We start from the raw sequence: 22,965 nt of genomic DNA on the forward strand, positions 1-22,965 counted from the left end.
ATCTTTATTACAAATCAATGGTGTAAAAAAATACATTCCCTTATCTATACTGACTAGTTAGAACAGCACGGGTTTTTCTGTTTTGTACGCCGAATTTTGTACGCTGACGAAATGCAAGGGCAACCGATCTCGCCGGTTCCTTTAGTGCCATATATATTCCGAATGATATGCTATTCCGAACGTGAGATACGTTTAACAAGAACAACAGCAACGACAAAGTTCGCGATAGAACCGGCACATAGCTAGAACGAGTACAATAGAACGACGATAACATTAAATATTAATCCGAGTGTAACGGTATGTCTGCGCTTCTTCGCCGTTCGATATATGCTTCGAAAATATTGTACCTACGGAATTACTCGCACGTCCCTCCGGTTTAACGCGCGGTTCCCCGTGACGAAACGCGGGAGTAAACCAGAGGCAAGACATGCACGTGAACTTGACATCGCATATACAAACGCATTTGTTTTTCCCGTTTCTCCCGTTCGTGTATGTACATATAAAAGAACTTACAGACTAGTCGCGTAAAATTGTTAATTGTACATTATCGTATTTACAGGTACGCATGCTACCACTTAATGAAGTGCGTGTTTTCATCTCTCGTGAGCTTTCTATCAAAATTTGGAAGGCTTCGTCGTAAGTTGTAAGTGGAGCGAGACCGTGTCCGGTCAGACAGGAGACGCGCGAATAAAGAAAGTACGAACGTGTCGCGATCAATCGATTGGGAACCTTCCTAATTTCGACAAAATTACAATTGCACAGAATTCATTTGGACACCGTTATCGGAAACGAAACGGTAAACAGATAAAGAGAGAGAAAGAGGAAAAGAAAAGACGTTCCATCGACGAGGAACGTTTCTTTTTTTTTCTTTTTTTTTTTTCTTCCTTTACGGTAGAAACTTCTGCGACGTATACTCGGAGAAACAGTCTTTGGTGAATGAAAGAGATAGAGAGAGAAAAAAAAAAAGAAAACGACAAGAGAATGCGTATGACGATCATACAGCGACACTGAATGGACAGATGGATGGATCGATGGAGTAGATGGATGGAACGTGTGTGGCCAGGTCATGAAATGAAGAACAACAGAATGCATTTAATGAGCGATTGTTTATTATGCTCTTATGGTCACTTGTCATACAGGTAACGATGCTTTCTCATGAGTGAAAATAGTTAATATATTATGTTTAATATTTATAATTATTTAACATTGAATGGAATAACTCTGATGATGAAAGAATAACAATTTATGGATGCAAATAAATGTGATTAGAGTGTAAAGTAATTATTTAGAGTAAATTCAAATGCTGTGAACTAATTATATATACATATATAAAATATATATATATGTATATATAGTATAATATATACTTCATCAATAACAATCATAGTGTGGTGCCCAAGAGGTCACGTAAACTTTTAATAACAAGCAAAAATTATCAAATAAAAACGTAATCATTTTCGCGTCGTCGATCAAAAAAACAAAGACCTATTTTTGTCTTCTTTCTCGTGTTCAGGCTTACAAGCCGTGTGATGCATGCTCGCTTGTCGTCGCGTTTATCGATCCGCACATCTCGGATTCATTTTGATTTTTCCCGATCGTTGATTGGTCGTTTCAACTTTGCCTCGAATAATCACGCTAATCGTCAGATTAAAATCATTTCCTTGGAAATCGAAAGGAATATTAACAAGAATATTGGAGAATATTAAAAAAGAATGCCGAGTGGATTCTCGTCGCGTCGATAGGGAAAACACGGAAAAACACTCCTCTCTATCGACTCGAGTTGAGAAGAGCTCGACGATTAGTCGGCGCAACTTTCGCTTGCTCGTTTAGTTTTCGAATTAACCCATTTATATCGGTGTAACAAAATCGAAAAGTGTATCGCTTCTCGTTCGGCAACGTCGAAAAAGCGGAGCGTTTTTGAAACGTTCAAATCCGAGGTGAGAATCGAAGCTAAAGGATCGTTTACTCTCGCGAAAATACAATTGAACGTAACATTATAGGAAAAAGTAACGCAACTTTTTGTGCTCGATACAATATAACAATCGTTTGTTTTGAAGGGAGTCGTAAAACACAAGGGACAAGTGTCTTGTCGTATGCTTAGTTTCCTGTCGTTCTTTTCCGAACTATCGTATGCAGAGCTACACGCGACATTCCCCTATTATTTTCTTTGCTTTCGTTCTCTTGTATACTTTCGTCTCTTTTTCTTGGAAAAAGACCGTGACAGAACAATGTTACAAATGGATCGTTTATTTGTACGATCCATTTCACGGACAATCGATGCGCATCGACACACGTATCCAAACACGTGCATATCCCTTTTCTAATATATCGCTTAGATGATTCTCAATAATTAACAGCCCTATTATAGTTTCTCTTATCTTCTTCATCTTTCTTTTTTTTTTTCTTATCCGTTCAGAGAGTTTTACTCGCCAATCGGTATGTATATAAATGTATACATATATATATATATATACATATACATATACATATACACAGGTGTATATATACATATATATAATCTTTCATCCCAAGAGAACACGCTATACTCTTTAATAATAATAATAATAATAATAGAGATTCTCTTTTTTTTTTCTTGTGATAGTTAGATTTAACTATAGTTTCTCGCGAACTTTTGAATCTGAATCGCAATACCCTTTTTTTTTTTCTAGCAGGCGAGTTCTCGTAATATATACATATACATATATACATACAGATATATATTAAAAAATACAATTTCGTTCGCTGCTCTTTTTATGCATCGTTTCCTCTTTTTAATATATATCCTGACGAAATGAACAAACAAGAAAAAAAAACGAAACAAAAACGTATGATCGACCGTGTAATACGTGCGTCAATTAAATCAGTCGGTGAAAGCGCGCCACGTATCGAATCGAAATGGATCTTTCTTTTCTTTCCCTTTTGATTATCATCGATCGATCGAATGCCAATTTAGCCGTATTTTCTTCTCTTCTTTTCCCCCGCTTCCTCCTCCTCCTCCTCCACCTCTCCCCCCCTCCCTCCCTCCCTCATCTATCTCGTTTATTTCTCGGTGATCGCGATATATGAAACGCACGAGGCACACGGTCGTCGTGTTCTTACTATTACTTTATAGCCAAAGGAATGTAAGGTACAATACTTGTGATCGTGTTCCATCAGTGACGAACGAATCTCTACTATGGTACCTCTTTCGCAGCCAGCTGCTCTTGAAATTCGAAATATTCGTGGAAGATAATGCTATTTATTTCATCTAATGTAACCGGCATCGTAATTCGGATACGATCCTTAGAAAGGTAAAGCACAACGCGCGGCACTGCGTTTCGCGTGAAACCCTCTATTATATATTTTCATATTTTTTTTTCGTTTTGTTCAAATCTTTCTTTTGCGTGTATAGGCATGCAACATTTCGCGTTATACAAGTGTACAATGTTCGTCTGTACGTGTATGCATATATGTAACATGGGTATGTGTGTCTCTCTCTCACTCTGTGTATGTAATGTATGTATGTATGTATGTATGTATGTATATGTGTGCGTGTGTGTGTACAATGACAACAAGTCGTTAATGAACATGAATGTGCACACATGCACCATCGCGGTGCACTATTTTTTTTTTCTTCGCGACTTAGCGATTATTAATCTACTTATATTCAACAAGGTACTTAATAGTTTTTTTTTTCTTCATCCTCATCATCATTATAATCCCCGAGCTGCTATGTGCTACTTCTACCTCAACAATAACGATTCTCATCCAAGTTCTTCGTTATTATTCTTCATTATTTTTTTTTTTTTTTAAATCTTTTTCTTTACATATGCTTACCCAAAATAATATACCGTGTATTAACAGTCTAACTCTAAGTCTCACCTCCAATAAAATAACATTACATACACTTTTGTACAACCCTCTTAATTACACGTTAACGAATCTTTCTAGTCGTTTAAATGTGCTCTCTTATTAAGTTCCCTACTGTTCGCTCTTTTTCTCTTTATCCGTTATTTAGTTATTTATATCTTTTTTCTTCTACTCTTTCTTTAAATAGTTTTATCTCTCGAATAAATTCTTCCTCGGTTCTATTCGCTCTGCGTCTAGATATTCTGAATCATATTTCTTTTTTTTTTCTTTTTCTTTTTCTCAGACATTCGGCCATCCGCGATGAGAAGATTCTTCCTCTTCTTCTTCTTTTTTCTTTTTTTTTTTTTTTTAGAGATTTAGTTATCGGTATGCATTGCTATTTTGAATACACTAACGAGGCTCGTCTCATTCTGTTTTCTTTTCTTTTTCTATGTACGCGGAGAGAAAGCTTCACTTTTCTTTCGTTCCTTTCGTTTTCTTCTTTTCCCTTTTTGCTTCGCTTCGCAAGTGGCGTATTTCTCAATTGTACGACGATATCGGAGATCTGCGAATTTAGCATCTGCTCGATTTACGCAGAAGAAGACACAGTGCGGGCTGAACGATCGAAATTTGTATTACGTGTCGATGGGCGCGATATTTAATACTTTATCGGTAAATACTATGCACTAGAATCGACTAACGTCAGGATATTTTATCTTTTCTTTGAACTTGTCCAATTATAATTCTCGTCTCGCTATATTCGATTATCGTCCATCTTTTATTTTTTAGACAAAAATAAAAGCCTCTTTTCGTTTAATTCCACGCGTATCCCTATAATAGATAGATCTCTCTCTTTCTCTATATATATCTTTTTTTCTTTTTATATAAAATATTTACAGCCACTTTGTTATTTTCTTTTTATCCGCTTTGTATTGTTTTCTTTATTTGTGTTGTATGCTCTTTCCTTATTCTGCTCGTTTAAGGGCATTGCAATGCAGGTGTATCGTGAAATTTTAAGTTCGGCGAATCGAAACAAGAAAAAGAAAAGAAAGAGAAGGAAAAAACAAAAAGCGAAGCTTTAACGAAAATGAAAAAATGAAAAAAAGAAAGAAAAATATCCAGTGAACCAATCGATGTTGCAAATGTTGTTCAAACGTTGTGCAACACACAGCAGTTAAAAATTTCACGTACAACAGCGTTTAAAGTGGAAACATCTGACGAAGAACAAGTTAAGACAATTCGTTTATGTCATCAATTGTTGATAAAGCTCGTTCATCTTTGTTCTCTCTACCTATAAATAATTAATTTTGCTATATTGTCGATCAATGCAATGCAATCGATTATTATTATTATTATTATTTCTTCATCCTCGCCGTTTCATTCTTTACCATTTCTTCCACATCTATTATCGTATCTCTTACTGTATTAATACTTCTTAATGTAACGTTACGTTTTACATCAATTCTTTATATTTCCCTTGACTATTGTTAATTTGTTCTATCGTTTAAACCTTTGATTATAGCGAACGATTGCGAAGAGCGGCAGTAAAAGAACCTTCCGAGAATATAACATTCTTAAAGAGTGCAAATGCAACGTTTCTTTACAAACAATGGCTCGAGCGACTCGAAAGGAAAGCGATTTGTGCTACGAAAATATCTTGTACAAAGGATTCTTTCGTCCGATAATTCTTCACTTTTGTTCTACTAGTTTCAACACCGAACGTATCGAATCCAACATCAAGCGCAGACCGACAATAGGAGAAAAGAAAGTCAGCTTTCTCTCTGATTTGACAACAACAAGAACAATTTCCAAACGAAACGCATTGCTCCTGTTCAAGAAACTGTTGCATTTTTTACAAAATTTGTAATTCCTCGTCGAATATGCATATATTATTTTATAAAATAAGAAGTTCGAACTTAGAGTTTTCAATCAATACGTATAGATCGACACAATATATACGCATATATATTGTGTATATATATATATATATATATATATATATATATATATATATATATATATATATATAAGCTCTATCTCGTCATCGTGATAATCAACATTAAAATCCCTCGACAGCTGTAAAACGATTCTTTGTACACTGCAGAAACTAAATAAGCATATACAGGTGTGTTTCATAATACTTTGTAACGATTTAATATATGCGTAATGAGAAATAAACGTATTCCGACTTTATTCAAAACAGCCTGCATAATCGCAGAATATACACATCTTTAACAACACGTTCTACCGTCAAAACGTCAACAAGTGTGGCTGATGGGATATCAATATGGCACTAAAGTGATTGGGTGGAGTGTGTAAATGTCGTGCGAAAGAATTTTTTCCATTTTTGTTTCCTCTGCTATCAAATATGTACCGATCCCTCGTTCGATCTTTCGTTCCTTCCTTCTTTCCCTTTCGTTCGTATCGGAATATCGATTTACATATGTAGTTAATGATAAATCATCGTTACTCTCTTCCTTTAATCCCCCCTTTTTAATTTGTCAACCCCCCCCCCTCCTCCTCCTCTCCTTCGCTATTTATTTCCGTTCTATACAGGTAAATGGAGTCTGTGCGAGTGGAGTGATGGATGATGGAACATGAATTACGATGTAGCCTAGCACACACAGCCAAGTAACGTGACACGCAAGCCACACCATCGTGGCGACGTGTGTCAAATTCAATTATAGTTACTGTAACAATAGTTCATATTAGAATTGAGGCGAGTCAATGCAATTCCTACAGTTTCCCTGATTACTACACTACGTCTCCACGTGCGAGAGTATAATTATACATTTTTTATCCATTTCTGTAAATATTTTTTTTTCCTTTTATCGATCGATTATTGATTAAAACGTTGAACCTGTAATGACGACTTTTACAAGAGATTTAAGACACTACCTACACATCTATACTTAGTAATCGTGTACAACTATCCACGGCGCCCAACAACCATTCTCTGGCGCCGTGGTTTACCATGTTTATTATCGTTAATCTTTTTTTTTTTCGTTTTCATTACCTAGAGAATGATCGGATGAAATATATCTCAAACTGTACAAAACAAAGCGTCATATGAAATAAGATTCTCCTAAATGTGTGGCGACTGCCGGCTTAATTACTCTAACGATGTCCTCTCGTTAAACAACTCGTAGGTAACATAGACTGGCCAACCAATACTGTTCTTTCTTTTTTTTTTCTTTTTGCCACATTGCATGGAGGTATTTTCGTATCGTTATTTCGAGCAACAATCGTCCAACACGCGAACAATAAAATTCAACGCAATAATATGCAACCGTCTAAAGGCGAACCCTATAAAGGTATCTGTAAACGTGAAACAATCCAGAAGAAACGTATACGAACGATCGTTCTTCCCCGTTGGACGTTTATCTCTATGGAATTTTCTGCATCGACCGTCAATAGTTACGATTCAATGTATCGAACGATTTTAATTTCTTTCCCTATTACGTTATACGTCTTCTAAACCGATGAACACATGCGAACCGTAGCCCCGTAACATTTACGATATTTATAAAATACTAATATTGTACAGAGAGATGTATATAAACCGCTAAAGGAAATACTAATAGTAAACTGGCTGATCGTTATAACTTGTAATATGTTTATCACTTCGTTTCTTACCGATGGTGCAAGGAGAGTGAGTTAGTTCTTTTTTTCTTTCTTATCGAACGTTCCAAGCGATAACATTGGAAAATGGATATTGCGACATGCGGCGATCCTCATAAAATTGAACATTTAACATCGACATCGTGTTTTTATCATGTAGAATAGAACTGATCCGTCTTCTCGTTTCTCCTTGCTGATGAATCGTTATTCGCCATCGAGTTATTTTTCCCTGAACAAATAAATTCTATGATTTTACACACTACATACATCAACGTATCGTGGCAATTTTCACGTACTGGCAGCTGATATAAACACCTATCTCCCTCTCACCCAATTATTTTCCCTTCTTTTCTCTCTTTCATTCATTTCAACCTCATCACAGCTATCCTTATACATAATCTGTTCTACTAAGGAATGTGTTTACTGAGAAAAACCGTAACCTAATCTAATTATCTCGTGCTACCTACAAGTTGTTTGTCATAGAGATTTACTTGAAAGAGATTTACTTACACGTTCTTATTCTTCCTATTTTTCCTTCCGTTTCTTTTCGTTAATGTGCATATTACAAGTTTGACATACGTACGGACTCTGTTCGAATCGAAAAATAATTATATTTGCTGTTTGATTTCGATTACAGGAAATGACATAAGGAACCTTTAGAAGGATTATTCTCCGATGTAACCGATAATATTAGAAACATTGTAATTTTAGCAATGGAATATTCAAATGATCAAGCATGTTTTCGTTTTTTTTAAACGTGACAACCAGAATACAATCATTCATCGTGTTTTGTTGCTTGTACGTGCTACACATAAAAAAAAAGGAAAAAAAAGTTACAGAAGAAATATTCTATGTGATAAAAGTCTATTTCACTTCACTGTAATAATATCGATGTTACTTGTAACAAGCACAAAATATATCAACATTCTTGTGACGAAAATCGAATGAAAAATTTGTTTCCTTCATCTACTTGTACAAGTTCACTGCAATACTAGATTTAGATACATTAGTACAAATAATCATGTGAGAGTCGTAAATGACAAAAGTACGAATCGATGTGTGTAAATGAAAATGGTATAAAATCTGTTTCCCTTTGAAAATCTTGGCCTGTCCAAATCAATTGGAACACACCTGCCTACCGGCAGTCAGAAAAAGTGTGAATTATAAAATAGAGATAGAGAGAAAGTGACGATAGGATAAAATTAAGAAACCGCCAATGATAGATCTAATGTGATGATACGTATAATTAGCGAAGAAAAAGTACTGCATATACGGATGCAATAGAGAAATATTATGCTGCCATTAATATTAATAGCGCAACGGCTATATTAAAATAAAGTGATTTATAAATTAAGTTAATGGTACAAGTGACGTTCGTAACATGTTCTATTAAAGTTTTTTTTTTTTTCAAATAGATCTATCTACAGCAATCTAACAATAGTTTGCATCTTTATCGTATCTGTGACTTCTTTCTCAATGTATTTGGGCAACACAGTGAAGTTTAATCAATAGTTCACATACAATTTATGAATAAACATAAAATCATGTTTTACGTACGCGGACGCAAATATTTTGTCAACAATGTTTATAATATCATTTCATTACTTATATTATATCTTTTATATATTATATTTATATATGTATATATATATAGAATATATATGTGTATACATATATACATATAAATATACACATATATGTCATTTATATTTTAGATAATATGAATTCTCTTTTATTTAATAATCTAATTCGAACTTTTCATGTATATATAGATGCATCTTTTATATACATATATATATTATATATATAATATAATATATAATATATATATTTACTCTTTTTCTCTCTGTGTGTAATATATTATTACTCATGTTATGCGATATTTATGAATATACAAGTTATTTTTAAAGAGCGGTGAGCCAGCGTCTCCAGCTATGAATTGTACTCATGTACACTTATATATTTCATTTGACGCTACAGCTAACGTTTTCAGATACTTTAACTAAACCCATTATTGATTACTGCCTATCCCTTATATCACCCTTTCCTAATACCTACCCCCCCCCCAAAAAACAATGATTTGAAACGTCTGTTATTAGTAGATGCTGTATCCTCTTTCTTATCTAGCAATGAAATATAAGCTGTTTGCTCTTTTGTTCATAATATTGATAATTATTATCAACATAAACGAAGTTTCTAGCTAAAATCCATTCCCTATCTAAAGATTTGATTCAGTGTCAAAGTGCAGTTGTTAAAAATCTGTCAAAGATTTGGTTGTCTTAAATAGAATTCCACATAAAGCAGTATCATACAGAACCCAAGGATGTATGACATGACTGTCGACCATGACAGACACTTTTTATGTAAAACTGAACGTATGTATGTATGTATGTATGTATGTATGTATGTATGTATGTATGTATGTATGTATGTATGTATGTATGTATGTATGTATGTATGTAGAAACCTTAATTTGCTGTATTTTCATCAGAATACATTAATCATTGCATAGAAAAGAATTGAAAGCACTAGCGAATGGAATATTTTGCTCAAAAAATATTTCACGATTAAACTATTGAAAACAGATGTATATAAATATAAATATCTTCACATGACAAAAATAATTATATTCATGCTGCTATAATATAAAGGAATGACAAAAACAAATTTCTATGTCACAGCTTTTGCTTTGCAAAGTGTCATGAAATATATCTCATTAACTCAAATTGTATTCAACTGATATACCTTGAAACTAAAAATAATTAGACAAAAGTTTTAATGTACAACGCGTGTTAACCATACCAAAATATTACATGAGAGGATCTTTTTGATTCAGTGATGAATCGAGTAATTCTTATCTTAGCATCCTAGTATAATGAATCCTCTGTTCCTAAGGTATGAGTAAGGAAGAATGAGACTTGATGTTTATATACTTCTGGGTACATTAATCTAAATACTATAAGATATAATTTGATGAAGATTTTGAGAAATAAAGACTTTGGGATTCAGAATAAAACTTGGCAATAAAGTATTATGTTATTCATTTAACTGGACCAGCCAGCATTGTAAATATATAAATATATGTTTATACATAGAATAGCTCTCCCTTTGTATGTATATTTATCCTCCAGCCAAGTTATTTCTGCTTTACATATGTAAGATCTTTGGTTTTGCCAAGGTATTACTCTGTACTCGAGAAAACTTGCTCATATAGCATGTTAATCATTCAATCGGCCTAATCATTTCATAGCTCAAGGAACAGTTCAATACAATAATTTGCAACATCATTTTATGGAAATGAATATAATTTGGTCTGCACGATACACATTAAAATACTAATTCCTCAGATCGAAGCCATTCAATTTGTGAGTTCTGTATGACCTTCTAACTAAAAATATCTTTCATATTAGTACTAAGATTATGGTCCTATACAAAAAAAAAAGAAAAAAATAGATTTATTTTTATGAAACGAAACAATTACCCATGTAACATTGTCGTCTTGACCTTCCAAGAACAACTATGGCCAAATTGTGCCATTTCGTTTCTAATGTAATCATAATTTTATCATGCCTTCTTTCAATATCCTATACCATACAACTAGATATATTATGTAACTCTGATGTAGTATGTGTATTATTTGTGATAAAGTCCCGTAACATGGTGTATCACAGAACAATTGTAGTAGTTATCATTTAACATATAATATTTATATATCATAATAATCTTAAAAGATAGATAAATGTTGACGAATCATGATGAATGCATGAACAGTGATGTGAGAATGCAAGCGCTATAGTGATGTAGCGATAGATGACAACGGGTGGTAGGTGGTAGTGGACGAGTGTTTCAAGAAGGGAAGAGAGAGCTACCGCAGCATCACCTCAAGATGTGAAAAGATGAATGACGGAGCTCAATAATGGGGATGAACAAAAGTGCTGTACTTGAAATCAATGGATCATATTGGCGAGGGCATTTTGACGTGCTCGTTTTGCTTCCTCTTCACTGATCCTCTGCTCAATTAAATATTGAGCAGTGCCGATTGCATTAGGATAACCCGTGATAGTCACTATGCGGTTCCTGGTACCAGGAGCGAACATGCCCTTCTTAGAGATTTGTATGTTGGCGCCACTTAGGTGCTGAATCTCAATGAGGGCACGACCACCGGGTCCCAGAATAGCTCCCACTATAACCTCTGCAATTTCTATGTCTACTTTCTTGGTCTCCTTGTTGTTGGCGTCTACCTGTGTAGGACTCTTACTTACAAGTGATAACTGGTTAGTGCCAAGGCCAAACGAATTGTTGTTTAGATGAATAGCACTGGCAGCTGTGTTGTTTTGTCTGAATGGATCAAAAGGCTCGTATCTGTCAAGTGTATTACGTGGTGTGGGAGACGTAGATCCAAGAGCAGGAACTGTTCCAATTGGCCCAAATACGCCGCCATTGTTATTCGAACCATTTGCTGTTGTAGTGCTATCCATAGGATTTCCAAGGTATCCCATACTAGAAGGCATCCCGATTCCCATTCCGAGAAGATTATATTTAGCAAGTGTAGCGATAGCAGACAAAATTTCGCTAGCAGCAGGTTCCGAAAAACCTGCCGTTCGTAAATTTAACTTTATATGTTCCAACAATTGCGTTGTCACTGGTGCTGTACCTGCTGTAATTGCAGCTCCTAAATTCAAGTTCAAGCTTAATCCAGCACCATTCAAGAGACTCACTGTGAACAAATGTAAGTCACAATTTAGTAACTATCATACCTTAATCCTGTAACTATATTACACGTTTTTTATGTTACTAGAAATCTTACCTGTATTGATGCCAGCCGTAGAAGTATACGTGGGAGTGCTTGTAGGTGCTTGAGCATAAGGACTGCCTGTGGGATTGTAATTAGCTACAGGACCACTAACATCTGCGTAACTAACATTTGGACATGTTCCACTATGTGGATCATCCGCCACTTTTGCTAATATCATCATTAATGCATTACGGTTATTCTCTTTCTCTCCAATTACCGTTATACATCTTTCTTGCAAAGACACATCTTTTGCCTTCTGACTTATTTGAACGTACGAGCCACATTCTTCTTTTATTTGTTTGATGTAATTTCCAGCTTTACCTATTATCATGCCTGCAGTGCTGTTAGGTACCAAAATTTTTACCTAAAATATTATATTAAACATTACATGTAAATAAAGAAATGTTAGCCTTCCTTATTGCAATCAATAGATATATGACAAGAACACTTTTGGTTGTGCATTTCTAATTAATACGAAAGCAGTTAATAAGTAGGTCACCATTAACAAAAGCAACTTCAATGACGCAATATTTGTTTAATATCTGACAAATGTACATGTATAAATATTCTGGTATACTAAACATACATAAAAAGCATATACATATATAAACAAAGCTTTTTACCTGTTTGTCTCTCTCTGCGGTAGTTTTCCCTGATTCAAAGTCAACAGTTGTCTTTAATGTAAGATCTGGTTTCTCACGAATTTTATCCATAATAAAGTCCATAACTGCCATTATAGCTTCTAAACTACCCGTAATTAAACACACTCTTTCTGTTGTTCCTGTACATCGCATAAAATTATATGCAAAGACTGTCATGCCACCTTGTACTAACAAATACAGCATAAGGGAATATTTTCAGTCTACCTGGGTAGAAATCGTGGGATTTAGACATTTTGACCCTGGCTCCTGTATCTTTTTGTAACTGGGCAATTGTATCCCCTCCTTTTCCAATGATTGCTCCAGCAGCCACACCAGGGACCAATACTTTGAGGTGATATGTTCCATCACCCCCTATAAAATAAAAAAAAAAAGAAATTATTACATTAATCGAACGACAGATGGTATAAAGACACATAAATTATAAATTAGTACATAACAGAGTACAAAAGGTGAAAAGTTACAATTTTTAAAACATTGAATTCAGTAAGAAATGATATTTATTACACTAGCATAAACAGTTAGAGAAAAATACAAATTTAACACAGTCTTTACAAAACATATACACATTGAAAGCACTTCAAATTTTTTTACGGAAATCACAGTAATTTCTAATTCATTAAAAGATAAATTGAATGAAAGTGAAACATCAATATTGAACTTGAAAGCTAAAGGTAGCTCTCGTGCGACTTTGGAACGTTTTTCACCAAACTAACACGTTATTCTGTGATTGGCGTTCAAACTTGTGACTTTTGATTGGTTCTTAAATCGGTGGAACGCGAAATCATGCGTACTCACGGGCACGCGAGCGCAGGGAGACCAATATCAACGAGCACGCAGCACGAGTCACGAAAAAGTGTCGGGTAATCGGTGGACGAAGGATAGGGAAGTGCAATGCGGAAAGACACAAAGTTTTGATGCGTTGAAGGCAAACAGCTGTTTGACAGATGGAAGCCCTGTGCGCTCACTCGGTTCGCATCGACCTTGACCCGCAACCTCGGCAGCGGAACGGTGTGCCTGACAACTCACCGATACGCCACATCCTAGTAACTGCCACTTAACGGGTAGCAGGCGCGTTCCTTAGTACGCCGCTTTCGCGACAACGGCGGCACTGCACTACGAGAATACGCCAGAGAAAAGGTACACAATATGCGTACGGATGGAACAAGGTGTAGGTCCCTTCCAGCGAGTCTTGCCGCGAACTTAGCAGTTGCACGTCCGATGAAACGGGCGCGACAGGGACGAAGTTGCAGAGTCACGGACCGTGATCGACAGCCACCGCAGCAGCGATTCTCCATTAACGACGTTCACAGGCACAACCGCCCACGCAGGAACAATGACGACGATGACGGCCACGATGACAGCAGAGACAGCCACAACGACAACGTCGACGACGACAAAAACGATAAGGAAGACGAACAGGAAAATAAGGGCAATGTTGACGATTACGGTGATTGGGGGAAGGGTGGAGGGGAGAGGCGACAACGAAGACGAAAACGACAATGACAATGGTGACGTTGACGATAATAAAATGACCGTCAACGCGTAAAAACACCGTTACAGGTGTTGCGTGAATTGGCGCTAACGATACGAGGCAAGGAAATAGCGAAGAAATAGGGAAAATAGGGGAGATGAGAGACGGAAAAAGAGAAGGAGACGTGGCACGAGAGGATGCGCGAACCGCTGTGCGGTGCACCGTGTTCGCGTTCTCGCCTCCGTGTACACGTTCGCCAGGCTTCGAAGTGGGAAACGAAAGGGAACGGTCGTAGCGAGCGATCGCTATGTCAACAGCAGCACCAGCGACAAGATTGTCAAAGGCGTGCGAGAGAGTAAAGAGCATCGCAGGCAAGAGAGAGAACAGTGAAAAAAGAGAGAGCGAGAGAAAGAGAGAGAAGGAGAGAGAAAATCATTGTGAGTGTACTTTATCGTATGTATAGGAAGATTGGTGAAGGTGCGTAGGGAAGCTTAGACCGCGACAGTCGATAAAAATGATTGACAACGCGCAATTAAAATACCTGATCCGTAATGAGACCTCTTCGTCGCGCCATTTTCCGCGTCACAATCAAGCGGCCGCTTCCTGGAGTCTGCAATCTCCGGGGAAGGACACGTCTCCATTCCTGAGTCGGCAGCCATCTTGTCTTTTCGGTCGGGCACGCCAAGAGAAACGAGGAGAGAGAGGTAGAGTAAGAGAGAGACGTACTTTGACACAGAGACGATAGTCGCGACCGGTGGCAAGTGTCGTTCAAAGCAAGCGATGGGAGACGCACCACACACGGACCGGACGAACGAATGAACGTACGCACGACCACGATAGGTTTAAGCGGAAGGGAGATGACGGACATATAGACACACGTATAGACGAACGAACAAACGACGAAAGCCCTCGCGGGGTACCGCGTCTCACTGGCGACTGCTCGCGGCTGCCTTGCCAACCAGCTGGTTGATACTCGATGGTGTGTGCCTCGGCCCTCGCGTTCCTCTCTCGCTCGTTCTGTCTCCCTCGCTCTTATACCACTTCGGATCACCAGTTAGACTCTCTTCTTCTAACTAGCCCTCGCGGGCTCCGTTCTGCAGGAACGTACTGTTCAACGTACACCAGGGGCGTCTTATTTCGGGCCCTTATGCATTCATGCATATACTCTTCCATCTTTTAACCAAAAATTCCATCGTTACGACAAACACACATTTATACGCTCGTCTCTCACTTTATACTTCTTAATAATTTCAAAGTGTAGTCTCGTTGATTTAACTTCGCTTCTTCTGTTGATAATAACAATGTAACATTATATTACATAATTTATTGCATTTCTTTCCCACCTTTATAAACTCATCTGACCGATTTAATATTTCGTCACAAGCGAGTTAATGATTTCTAATACGTATCACGACCGATCTACCGTGAATCAGAGTTAGCTGAACGAATAGCTATCGATTGATTTTACTGCTAACCATCATACAGTTACAGTTGCGACTTACCGTGGCATGTTGCATTTATCGTATGTATCTATAAGTAATGCGAGGATGTCGTAAACGGTACTAATTTGAATTTCATGTATTTAATCCGCTATTTTAAATGATATTGTTCCTATTAAGAGAAAACCGTCTATATCATAAAAATGTTTTTCCTGTCAAGGACGTTAATCTTGTTGGTGCGCACTGCAGTATGACATCATAGTTCATGTGCAAGTGAATAAGATGCATTTGATTTCCTAGCGATGATTTCAAAACTACGATCATAGTCGCTTATCACGATCATGCATGATGTTTAGATCAATTTTTATCAACGAATATAGATGCTACTATGGTATCGCATGATGATTCGGTTTATTATTCAAATATGGATTAATTATTGAGAATATTTATGAATTTTGACGACGAATTGAAGTCGATGTATACCGTCGCATACCTTTGAAACTAACTTTCTGTTTGTCGAAACAGTCATTGACTTTAAGATATGGAAATAATGGGATCCGTTACATCTAGTCAGTCGAAAGGGAAACAGCCATTTTTCTTTGAAAGTGAAATCATAGGATATATCACGTATACGTGTACGTAATGTACGTGCATCTGTTGGTTAATAATATTCTTATCCGTTAATATAGTTAGAGTCTGAAAAAAGATGTACTTTTCAGAGTCTTATCTAAGAAAACAACGAAGATAGTGTGCCCTATGGGCTTGTAATGAATTACGTGTTCAAAAATATAATTCATATTATTTTAAATTTCGCAGTAGAGATTTGAGTAAATAATTTGCAAAAATAATCGATTAAAAAATATCACTGTTCTTGTTATTATCTCACATTAATAATTTAAAAAAAATCACGATATTTTATCGACATATATTAAAACGGAAGAGACTGACAATGTTATTACATTATCAATATGCATGATCAAAATAACGTCCATTATACCATAATAGATTTTTTGCAATGGGCAGAAACAATGCAGTCATCGTTGAAACTCGTGGGTATTGTTTTCTAATACCGATTGCGCGCACATGTGACTGAAACGGCATTGCTGGCACACTGTAAATCGTATCTAAAACGATTCCCCTTAAAAAATTGCTTTCCAAAAATACATATTCCCTTTTTTCTTTTCAACTAAAACGATTCATTATCAAGAGAGGCAAAGTTCAAAGTTGCAGTGATATCAGACGATACGTAAATACATAGATAAAAATTTGTTTCGCATTACAAACTAATCGTATAAATCCATGAGTGAACAATGCTATATACACAAACGCTTTTAGTCATAGTCGCATGTCGCAATGCTGTTACTAGTAATGAATCAGCTCATCGTTGAAACGACAAGAGCGACAATTCGTGAATCGCGGGATTATTCTTCCTTTGAAAATGTTGTTCTTAAGCCACGAGGTGGCTCCTGGCTACTATTTAAACCTTCACCTGATAATCAAAACTACGTTTGGACACGCGCGCACACGATTGCATTTCGGGATCTTTATATCATCTATTATATCATCAGAAATGAAATGAAGTGAAATTTGTCTGTCTCTCGTGATACTCCTGTTCGGCTTCTTCTATTTGCTTTAACTAAAGGCGCGAACACGTTGGTTGTTGTGTTCGCGTGTATGACTCTCACAACTGTCCCTCCGATCCAATTATGTAGGTGCATGTAACACATATGTTGTCATGAATTTTTCGAGCGATGGGACTAGTAGCACTAGTAGCGTTACTCAATATATAATCACTGTACGACCTCGCTCGATTGCACTTCTCTCTCATACGACACACCGTATGTTTCGCTACTAAATCATTCTAAACTTCTACGTGAAATACACATTACAATAGTTACATTGTTATATGCATAATTACATTACCAAGCGCGAATCTAATTGTGTATTTATTTTAGTTGCATTATTCATTACGTTAATTACTAAAAACTGATTAAAAGATTTCAATAATAATTTTTCTACCCCAAAATTGAAAAGTTTGATCCTTTAGAACTGATCACGTTAAGTAACACTCACGGAATTTTTTCCCTTATTACGTCACATATCCAGCGTTCGAATGAGGTAGCATCTCTAAATAAACATATGTATAACTATTGCTATAACCGGTTTATCGTGTTATGTGATTTTCGATTGTGACGCTTAAGTAAGTCTTAGGAGCGTTACTTAACTGTTAAAGGAATAAGTTCCTTAAAAATAAAGTCCTTGTTCCACAGCAACTCGAGTGAATGAGCTAAATCCCTACACTCTTTTAGACTTTGGGTTAGCAGGCTGTCCATCTATACTTAAGCGTGCGCGCACATTGTGCTGCACGCGCGATGCATACATTTAAATGCTTATCCAAGGTTATTGCTTACTGACACATCGTCACCGCTGTTAATACATTACTTATAAAATAGCTACTTCTGCATCCTATAAAGTTTCTCATCTCTAATAACTACCAGATTAGATTTTCCACATATTCTGAAACTCACAATTACATTTATATTATTACAATTTTTACAAAATATTCAAAATAAGTAATCCTTGATTAACATATTCCCTAAATATGAGTTGTAGAAATAATCCAACAAATATATGTATTAGTTTTTGTGCATCGAATATTATGCAAGCGGAACAGTACGATTCCTTGCTACGTTGACCTCATTTCTCGGTTGACCTTAATATCATACAAGGTACTTGAAGTCGATCTATAGAATACCTTCGTTCTATCAAGTTTTTTGGAAGCTGTAATATATATATATATATAAGCATAGTGTACTTAGGAGTCATATAATCTCTTTTTATATCAAAAATGATAATTCGCATTCGTAAATATGTTTTTATTTTGACCACAATTACAAATTCAATTATTTTATATTCTACCGCTTAAAAGTGAATGGCTTAGACTATATGCTTATAGCGCAGTCAAGTGTGTAATTTATTATAAGAAGTATTAAAACATTTAACAATATCAGCTAACAATTAATTGTTTACTTCTATTCGTGACTTATTATTAATTTTATTATTAAAATTTTTTAATATGTTTTCCACAACACACATGGACACTAGTTTGATTAATGTAGTCCAAGATGATGCAGTTGAAGAAAAATATAACCTTGTTCTGAGTTTCAGATAACGGACCTATTATCTTTGGATGATTATTTAATTACATAACTTGATTCGATATATTGATAATTATATGTCGTGCGATAAAAATGTTGAAGTATTTTGTGAGTTTGCGCTGCTACTGTGTGCATGTACTTCGTAATGGATAACAGTGTTGCTGAAATACAAGTGAAGGTTTATTTTTTTGCCAAAGCAAGAGAGTTAACGGGGAAAAAAGAATGTTACATTACCGTTCCTCAAAAATTATTATATGTTGACTTATTAGATAAAATAATAAGCCAATTTAAATTAGAAAGCATTCGTGATACATCAGTCTTAGCAGTGAACGAAGAATTTGTTGCTTCAGACACGACACTAGTACTTTCAGAAAAAGACGAAGTTGCTGTTATTCCACCACTTAGTGGAGGTTTGTCTTGTTTCTAATATGAATATTTTAATCAGCTAGTACGTCATTATGAATTAATAATAAAATGTCTTACAATATGAATGCGGTATTTTTAGGTTAGAATGAGTACTGCAAAAGATATCGTCAAATTGCAACAAGAAGAGTTAAATGTTGGACACATAATTGATTTAGTAACAGCTCCTAATTGTGGGGCTGTATCAAGTTTTGTTGGCATTACTCGTGACAATTTTGATAATAAGAAGGTATTTATCCATTAAAATTATAATTACAAATGTAAAGATGTGTTTACTCATATACTTATGACTTCAAGGTTTTAAGATTGGAGTATGAAGCATACGAACCAATGGCTTTAAAAGAAATGAAAAACATATGTTCAAAAATTCGTTCTCAATGGAATGTTTATCATATTGCTATATATCATCGCCTAGGGGAGGTACCAGTATCCAAAGCGAGCGTAGTAATTGCTATTTCTTCTCCTCATAGGGAAGAATCATTAAAAGCTATTGAATATGCTATTAATTCATTGAAAACATCAGTTCCAATTTGGAAGAAAGAGGTATATGATACTCAAGAAGTTCAATGGAAAGAAAATAAGGAGTGTACCTGGTCAAATAGTAAATAATATTTTTATACGATACCTTAATTTTATAGAAAGATAGAGAATTGTAACATATAGAAATCATTGAGTACAATTACATAATTTTACGAAATTTTTAATGTATCTATTCAGTTATATAAAATTAATATATATTATATTCATGTAATATATTGTAGAATGGTAAAAAATTTGAAAAAGATTATATAGTAAATATATGTGAATATTAACAAATCGTTAATCATAGTTTTATGATTTTACAACCATTAACCCATTTTGTGACTGTTTTTTGTGTAGTTCATGATATGATTGATGTAGAAGAATCAGAAAATATTACAGTAGTAAATGACACAGTAGAAACTGTAATAGAATATGATGGCGAAGAAGTAGAAAAAGAAGAGGATGATGTAATAATTGATCCAAATCTTGTTCAGATTCGTGCTACCCCGGCTGAACTGAATCACAGAATATCAGCTTTCATTGAAAGAAAACGTCAACAAGTAAACATTGTTAACGTACAAGAATTTTGTTGTCAAAGGTTAGTCAATAAGACATTCACGAAAAAACACGTAATAGTAAGCGATTTACGATAGTTGTAATTTAATGATAATATATTGTAGGGATCAAAATGATGAGAATGATAATTCATGCGCGAGAGTAGATGCCATTCTTATTAGGAGAAAAGATTCTAAAAGTCATGTTAAAGGTAGATCAAGGTAGTAATGTACTGATAAATGATGAAATATTTAAACATAAATTTTTATAGTACATAGAGTACTCAATGCATGGGGACCTCAAACAGTCGATCAACATGCTTTACATAAAGCTACGATGTCGGGACCGACCCAAACAAATAATAATTACTCGTCCGTATTGGATGAAAGAATCTCAACCACCGAAAAAATTCTTGGAATAAATCGACCTGTTCCCAAAGATGTATATGAAAGACTCAAAAATATCGAAGATCGAATATTATACTTAGAAGGCATATCTCCCGAATACAAGGATCTTTGGGTAAAAGTTTAATGAAATATTATTAAATTCGATTTAACGTTCAGTATTATTGATTCTCCAACATTAATTATTGTTTGCAGAAAGCAGAAGATATGAACAACCTCAAAGGAACATTTAAACCAGTCAGGAAAAGGGTAAGTGATATCTTTTAAGTCATATAATTTAATTTCCAAAAACTACTCATTACGAAAAAACATTTCAGACATATTCTATGGCAGAACTTGATTCTAAACTGCATGAATTAGAAGACAAATATGCCAAAAGGGCGAAATGATCTCTCATAAAAAATTGTTAAAGACTGACCACTTATTTATACATAGCTAGATTTTTCAAAATAAATAATATTTCATAAGTATAGAAAATTTGTAGTAATTTCATTTTCATTGTTATGATATAGCAAATGGCCAATATTAATTAATATTATAGATCATTACATTATATACCAAAATTCTATGTCCAATCCTTAAGTACAGGCAGGTCGAAAGGCGGGGCTACACTTTTCGATCAGGTGGAAACTTCTGTTCGAGCATGTACTTACATTAGTTCGTGTTTCGGTTGATAGAGGCAGTCTTCGTCGTGCTGCCATACGGTATGGCTGCGGTTTGTCGAAGTTTTCTCTTTATCCCGATATAATTTGAAGTGAATCGTTGATAGTAATGTGTTATTCATACAGAAGTTCATCGAAAAGTAGCCGTCCTTACGAATGCTAGTGAGTACTGTCATACAATATTTTGAAATACACGTATCTTATAGTGTTTGTCGAGCACGCGGACAGCACGTCGTCTGCCAGGGTGACAAGCATCCTTTTTCCTCTCAGCTGAGTTTATGGACCATTGGTCGGTTTTATATTTTTTGTTTTCGTCCGATCCTGTTTATTTTGACATAAGTCTTTCTTCGTTTCGTATCGTTACATATTGTTAAGTCGACCTACGATATTAAATCGAACAAATCGCAAATAGGATAACGAGAGTTCTTAGTTTTCAATGAATTTTTGGTTTTTGGCCATCTTGGGGATTTTTGGAGCTGCAGAATAATTCTTCACCTTACTATATGCAATGCCGACATTAAACATTACGATATGTAATGTTTAAATTTCAAACAACGATACTCGCTTCTTTCCTTTTCCCTGTTCGAAAGTATCGTTTATTTTTACGCCGATCTATTTTCGTCCTATCACATGGGTTTCTTTTAATAATTTTTGTAAATTTTGTCGAAATAAGGCGATACATTTCTACCTGGAACTTTGAAGTTACTAACGATCATACTGTAGATAAATCTATTTACTTCTGAAACAAATAACTAGATTTTGGAAACATAGCAATAACGTTGAATTATTAAATGGTGGAAATAAATCAAACGCGTTTATCAAATTCGAGGGTCTTGTATAAAAGAAGGAAGTACACATGAAAATATCTCTAAACTATCATACATCAAATAAATATAAACTAAAATCTCGATTCGAAGAAAAATCTTTTCCCAAGACAGTGACGCATCGAGTCTTTATACCCGTACTTTGTCTGACGTGCTTTTAAATCTGTAGTGCGCGTGCCGTTTCTATCGTGTTGCATTAATAGCGTAAGAAATATGATTAAGATGAGATGTACACACTGGCAACGGTCCTATCTTGAATCGCTAGTGTGCAATAGTTAAAAGAGAAAATCGTGTCGGCGTCGTAACCAGAACAGAAAGAACATAATTCGGAATGGTGAAACTCCGTATTACCGAGGCAACGTTACTAATATCCCATCACGTTCTTTTCCCTCTTTTTGGTTGTCAGAAAACGACTGACACAATTGAGTGTATCCGTGAAGGTTCGCCGCGAGGAAACCCTTCGCGAAACCGCCGTCAGTTACGTTTGCAACCGATTGAAACGACAAACGCGTGTCGAGTTAGGCGTCTGACGCCGATTGTTAGCGAATCTTGACGAATATTCGCCGTTAGAGGATAGGCTAATCTCTGTTCGTGCAGTTAA

The 22,965-nt window shown here is 35.5% G+C and overlaps 3 protein-coding genes across 9 annotated transcripts in view; 2 read left to right on the top strand and 1 right to left on the bottom strand.

The window, feature by feature from the left end:
- Positions 1-1,087: 1,087 nt before the first annotated feature.
- pasilla (RNA-binding protein Nova-1-like protein passilla) lies at positions 1,088-15,850 on the bottom strand. 5 transcript variants are annotated; one of them, XM_033340969.2, is made up of 6 exons: positions 14,919-15,849; positions 13,111-13,257; positions 12,868-13,025; positions 12,257-12,608; positions 11,712-12,166; positions 11,504-11,641 (listed from the first exon to the last, which is right to left on the bottom strand). In XM_033340969.2, exons 1-6 carry the CDS (start codon positions 15,034-15,036, stop codon positions 11,633-11,635), a joined length of 1,239 nt encoding a protein of 412 aa, XP_033196860.1. In that variant the 5' UTR covers positions 15,037-15,849; the 3' UTR covers positions 11,504-11,632. The 5 variants fall into 5 exon arrangements, with proteins under 5 accessions (XP_033196702.1, XP_076480516.1, XP_033196783.1 ...); XM_033340811.2 differs by having other exon boundaries at positions 1,088-12,166; positions 14,919-15,850; XM_076624401.1 differs by lacking the exon at positions 14,919-15,849 and adding an exon at positions 14,061-14,592 and having other exon boundaries at positions 1,088-12,166.
- On the top strand, positions 14,648-21,355 carry Mocs2B (Molybdenum cofactor synthesis 2B). Its single transcript, XM_033341554.2, has 9 exons — positions 14,648-14,814; positions 18,985-19,384; positions 19,480-19,626; positions 19,695-19,998; positions 20,277-20,517; positions 20,600-20,685; positions 20,746-20,993; positions 21,074-21,127; positions 21,196-21,355. The coding sequence occupies exons 3-9, from the start codon at positions 19,486-19,488 to the stop codon at positions 21,265-21,267; spliced, it is 1,146 nt and encodes a 381-aa protein (XP_033197445.1). The 5' UTR covers positions 14,648-14,814; positions 18,985-19,384; positions 19,480-19,485; the 3' UTR covers positions 21,268-21,355.
- A 207-nt stretch (positions 21,356-21,562) lies between these two features.
- Positions 21,563-22,965, top strand: part of TTLL5 (Tubulin tyrosine ligase-like 5) — a 35,889-nt gene continuing 34,486 nt past the window's right edge. For all 3 annotated transcript variants that reach the window (XM_033338528.2, XM_033338445.2, XM_076624389.1), the window contains exon 1: positions 21,563-21,702. The gene's annotated coding sequence lies outside the window, so the exon portion shown is untranslated. The remainder of the gene's footprint in view (positions 21,703-22,965) is intronic.

This window comes from Bombus vancouverensis, chromosome 14 (assembly GCF_051014615.1).
Source record: "Bombus vancouverensis nearcticus chromosome 14, iyBomVanc1_principal, whole genome shotgun sequence".
NCBI lineage: Eukaryota > Metazoa > Arthropoda > Insecta > Hymenoptera > Apidae > Bombus > Bombus vancouverensis.

Coding starts and splice junctions, on each gene's coding strand:
- pasilla (XM_033340811.2), bottom strand. CDS start 15,036: ATGGCTGCCGACTCAGGAATGGAGACGTGTCCTTCCCCGGAGATTGCA. Junction 13,258..14,918: donor GAGGTCTCATTACGGATCAG/GTATTTTAATTG, acceptor TTTATTTTATAG/GGGGTGATGGAACATATCAC. Junction 12,609..12,867: donor CCGCAGAGAGAGACAAACAG/GTAAAAAGCTTT, acceptor ATAATATTTTAG/GTAAAAATTTTGGTACCTAA.
- Mocs2B (XM_033341554.2), top strand. CDS start 19,486: ATGAGTACTGCAAAAGATATCGTCAAATTGCAACAAGAAGAGTTAAAT. Junction 19,627..19,694: donor ACAATTTTGATAATAAGAAG/GTATTTATCCAT, acceptor TATGACTTCAAG/GTTTTAAGATTGGAGTATGA. Junction 20,518..20,599: donor CAAGAATTTTGTTGTCAAAG/GTTAGTCAATAA, acceptor AATATATTGTAG/GGATCAAAATGATGAGAATG.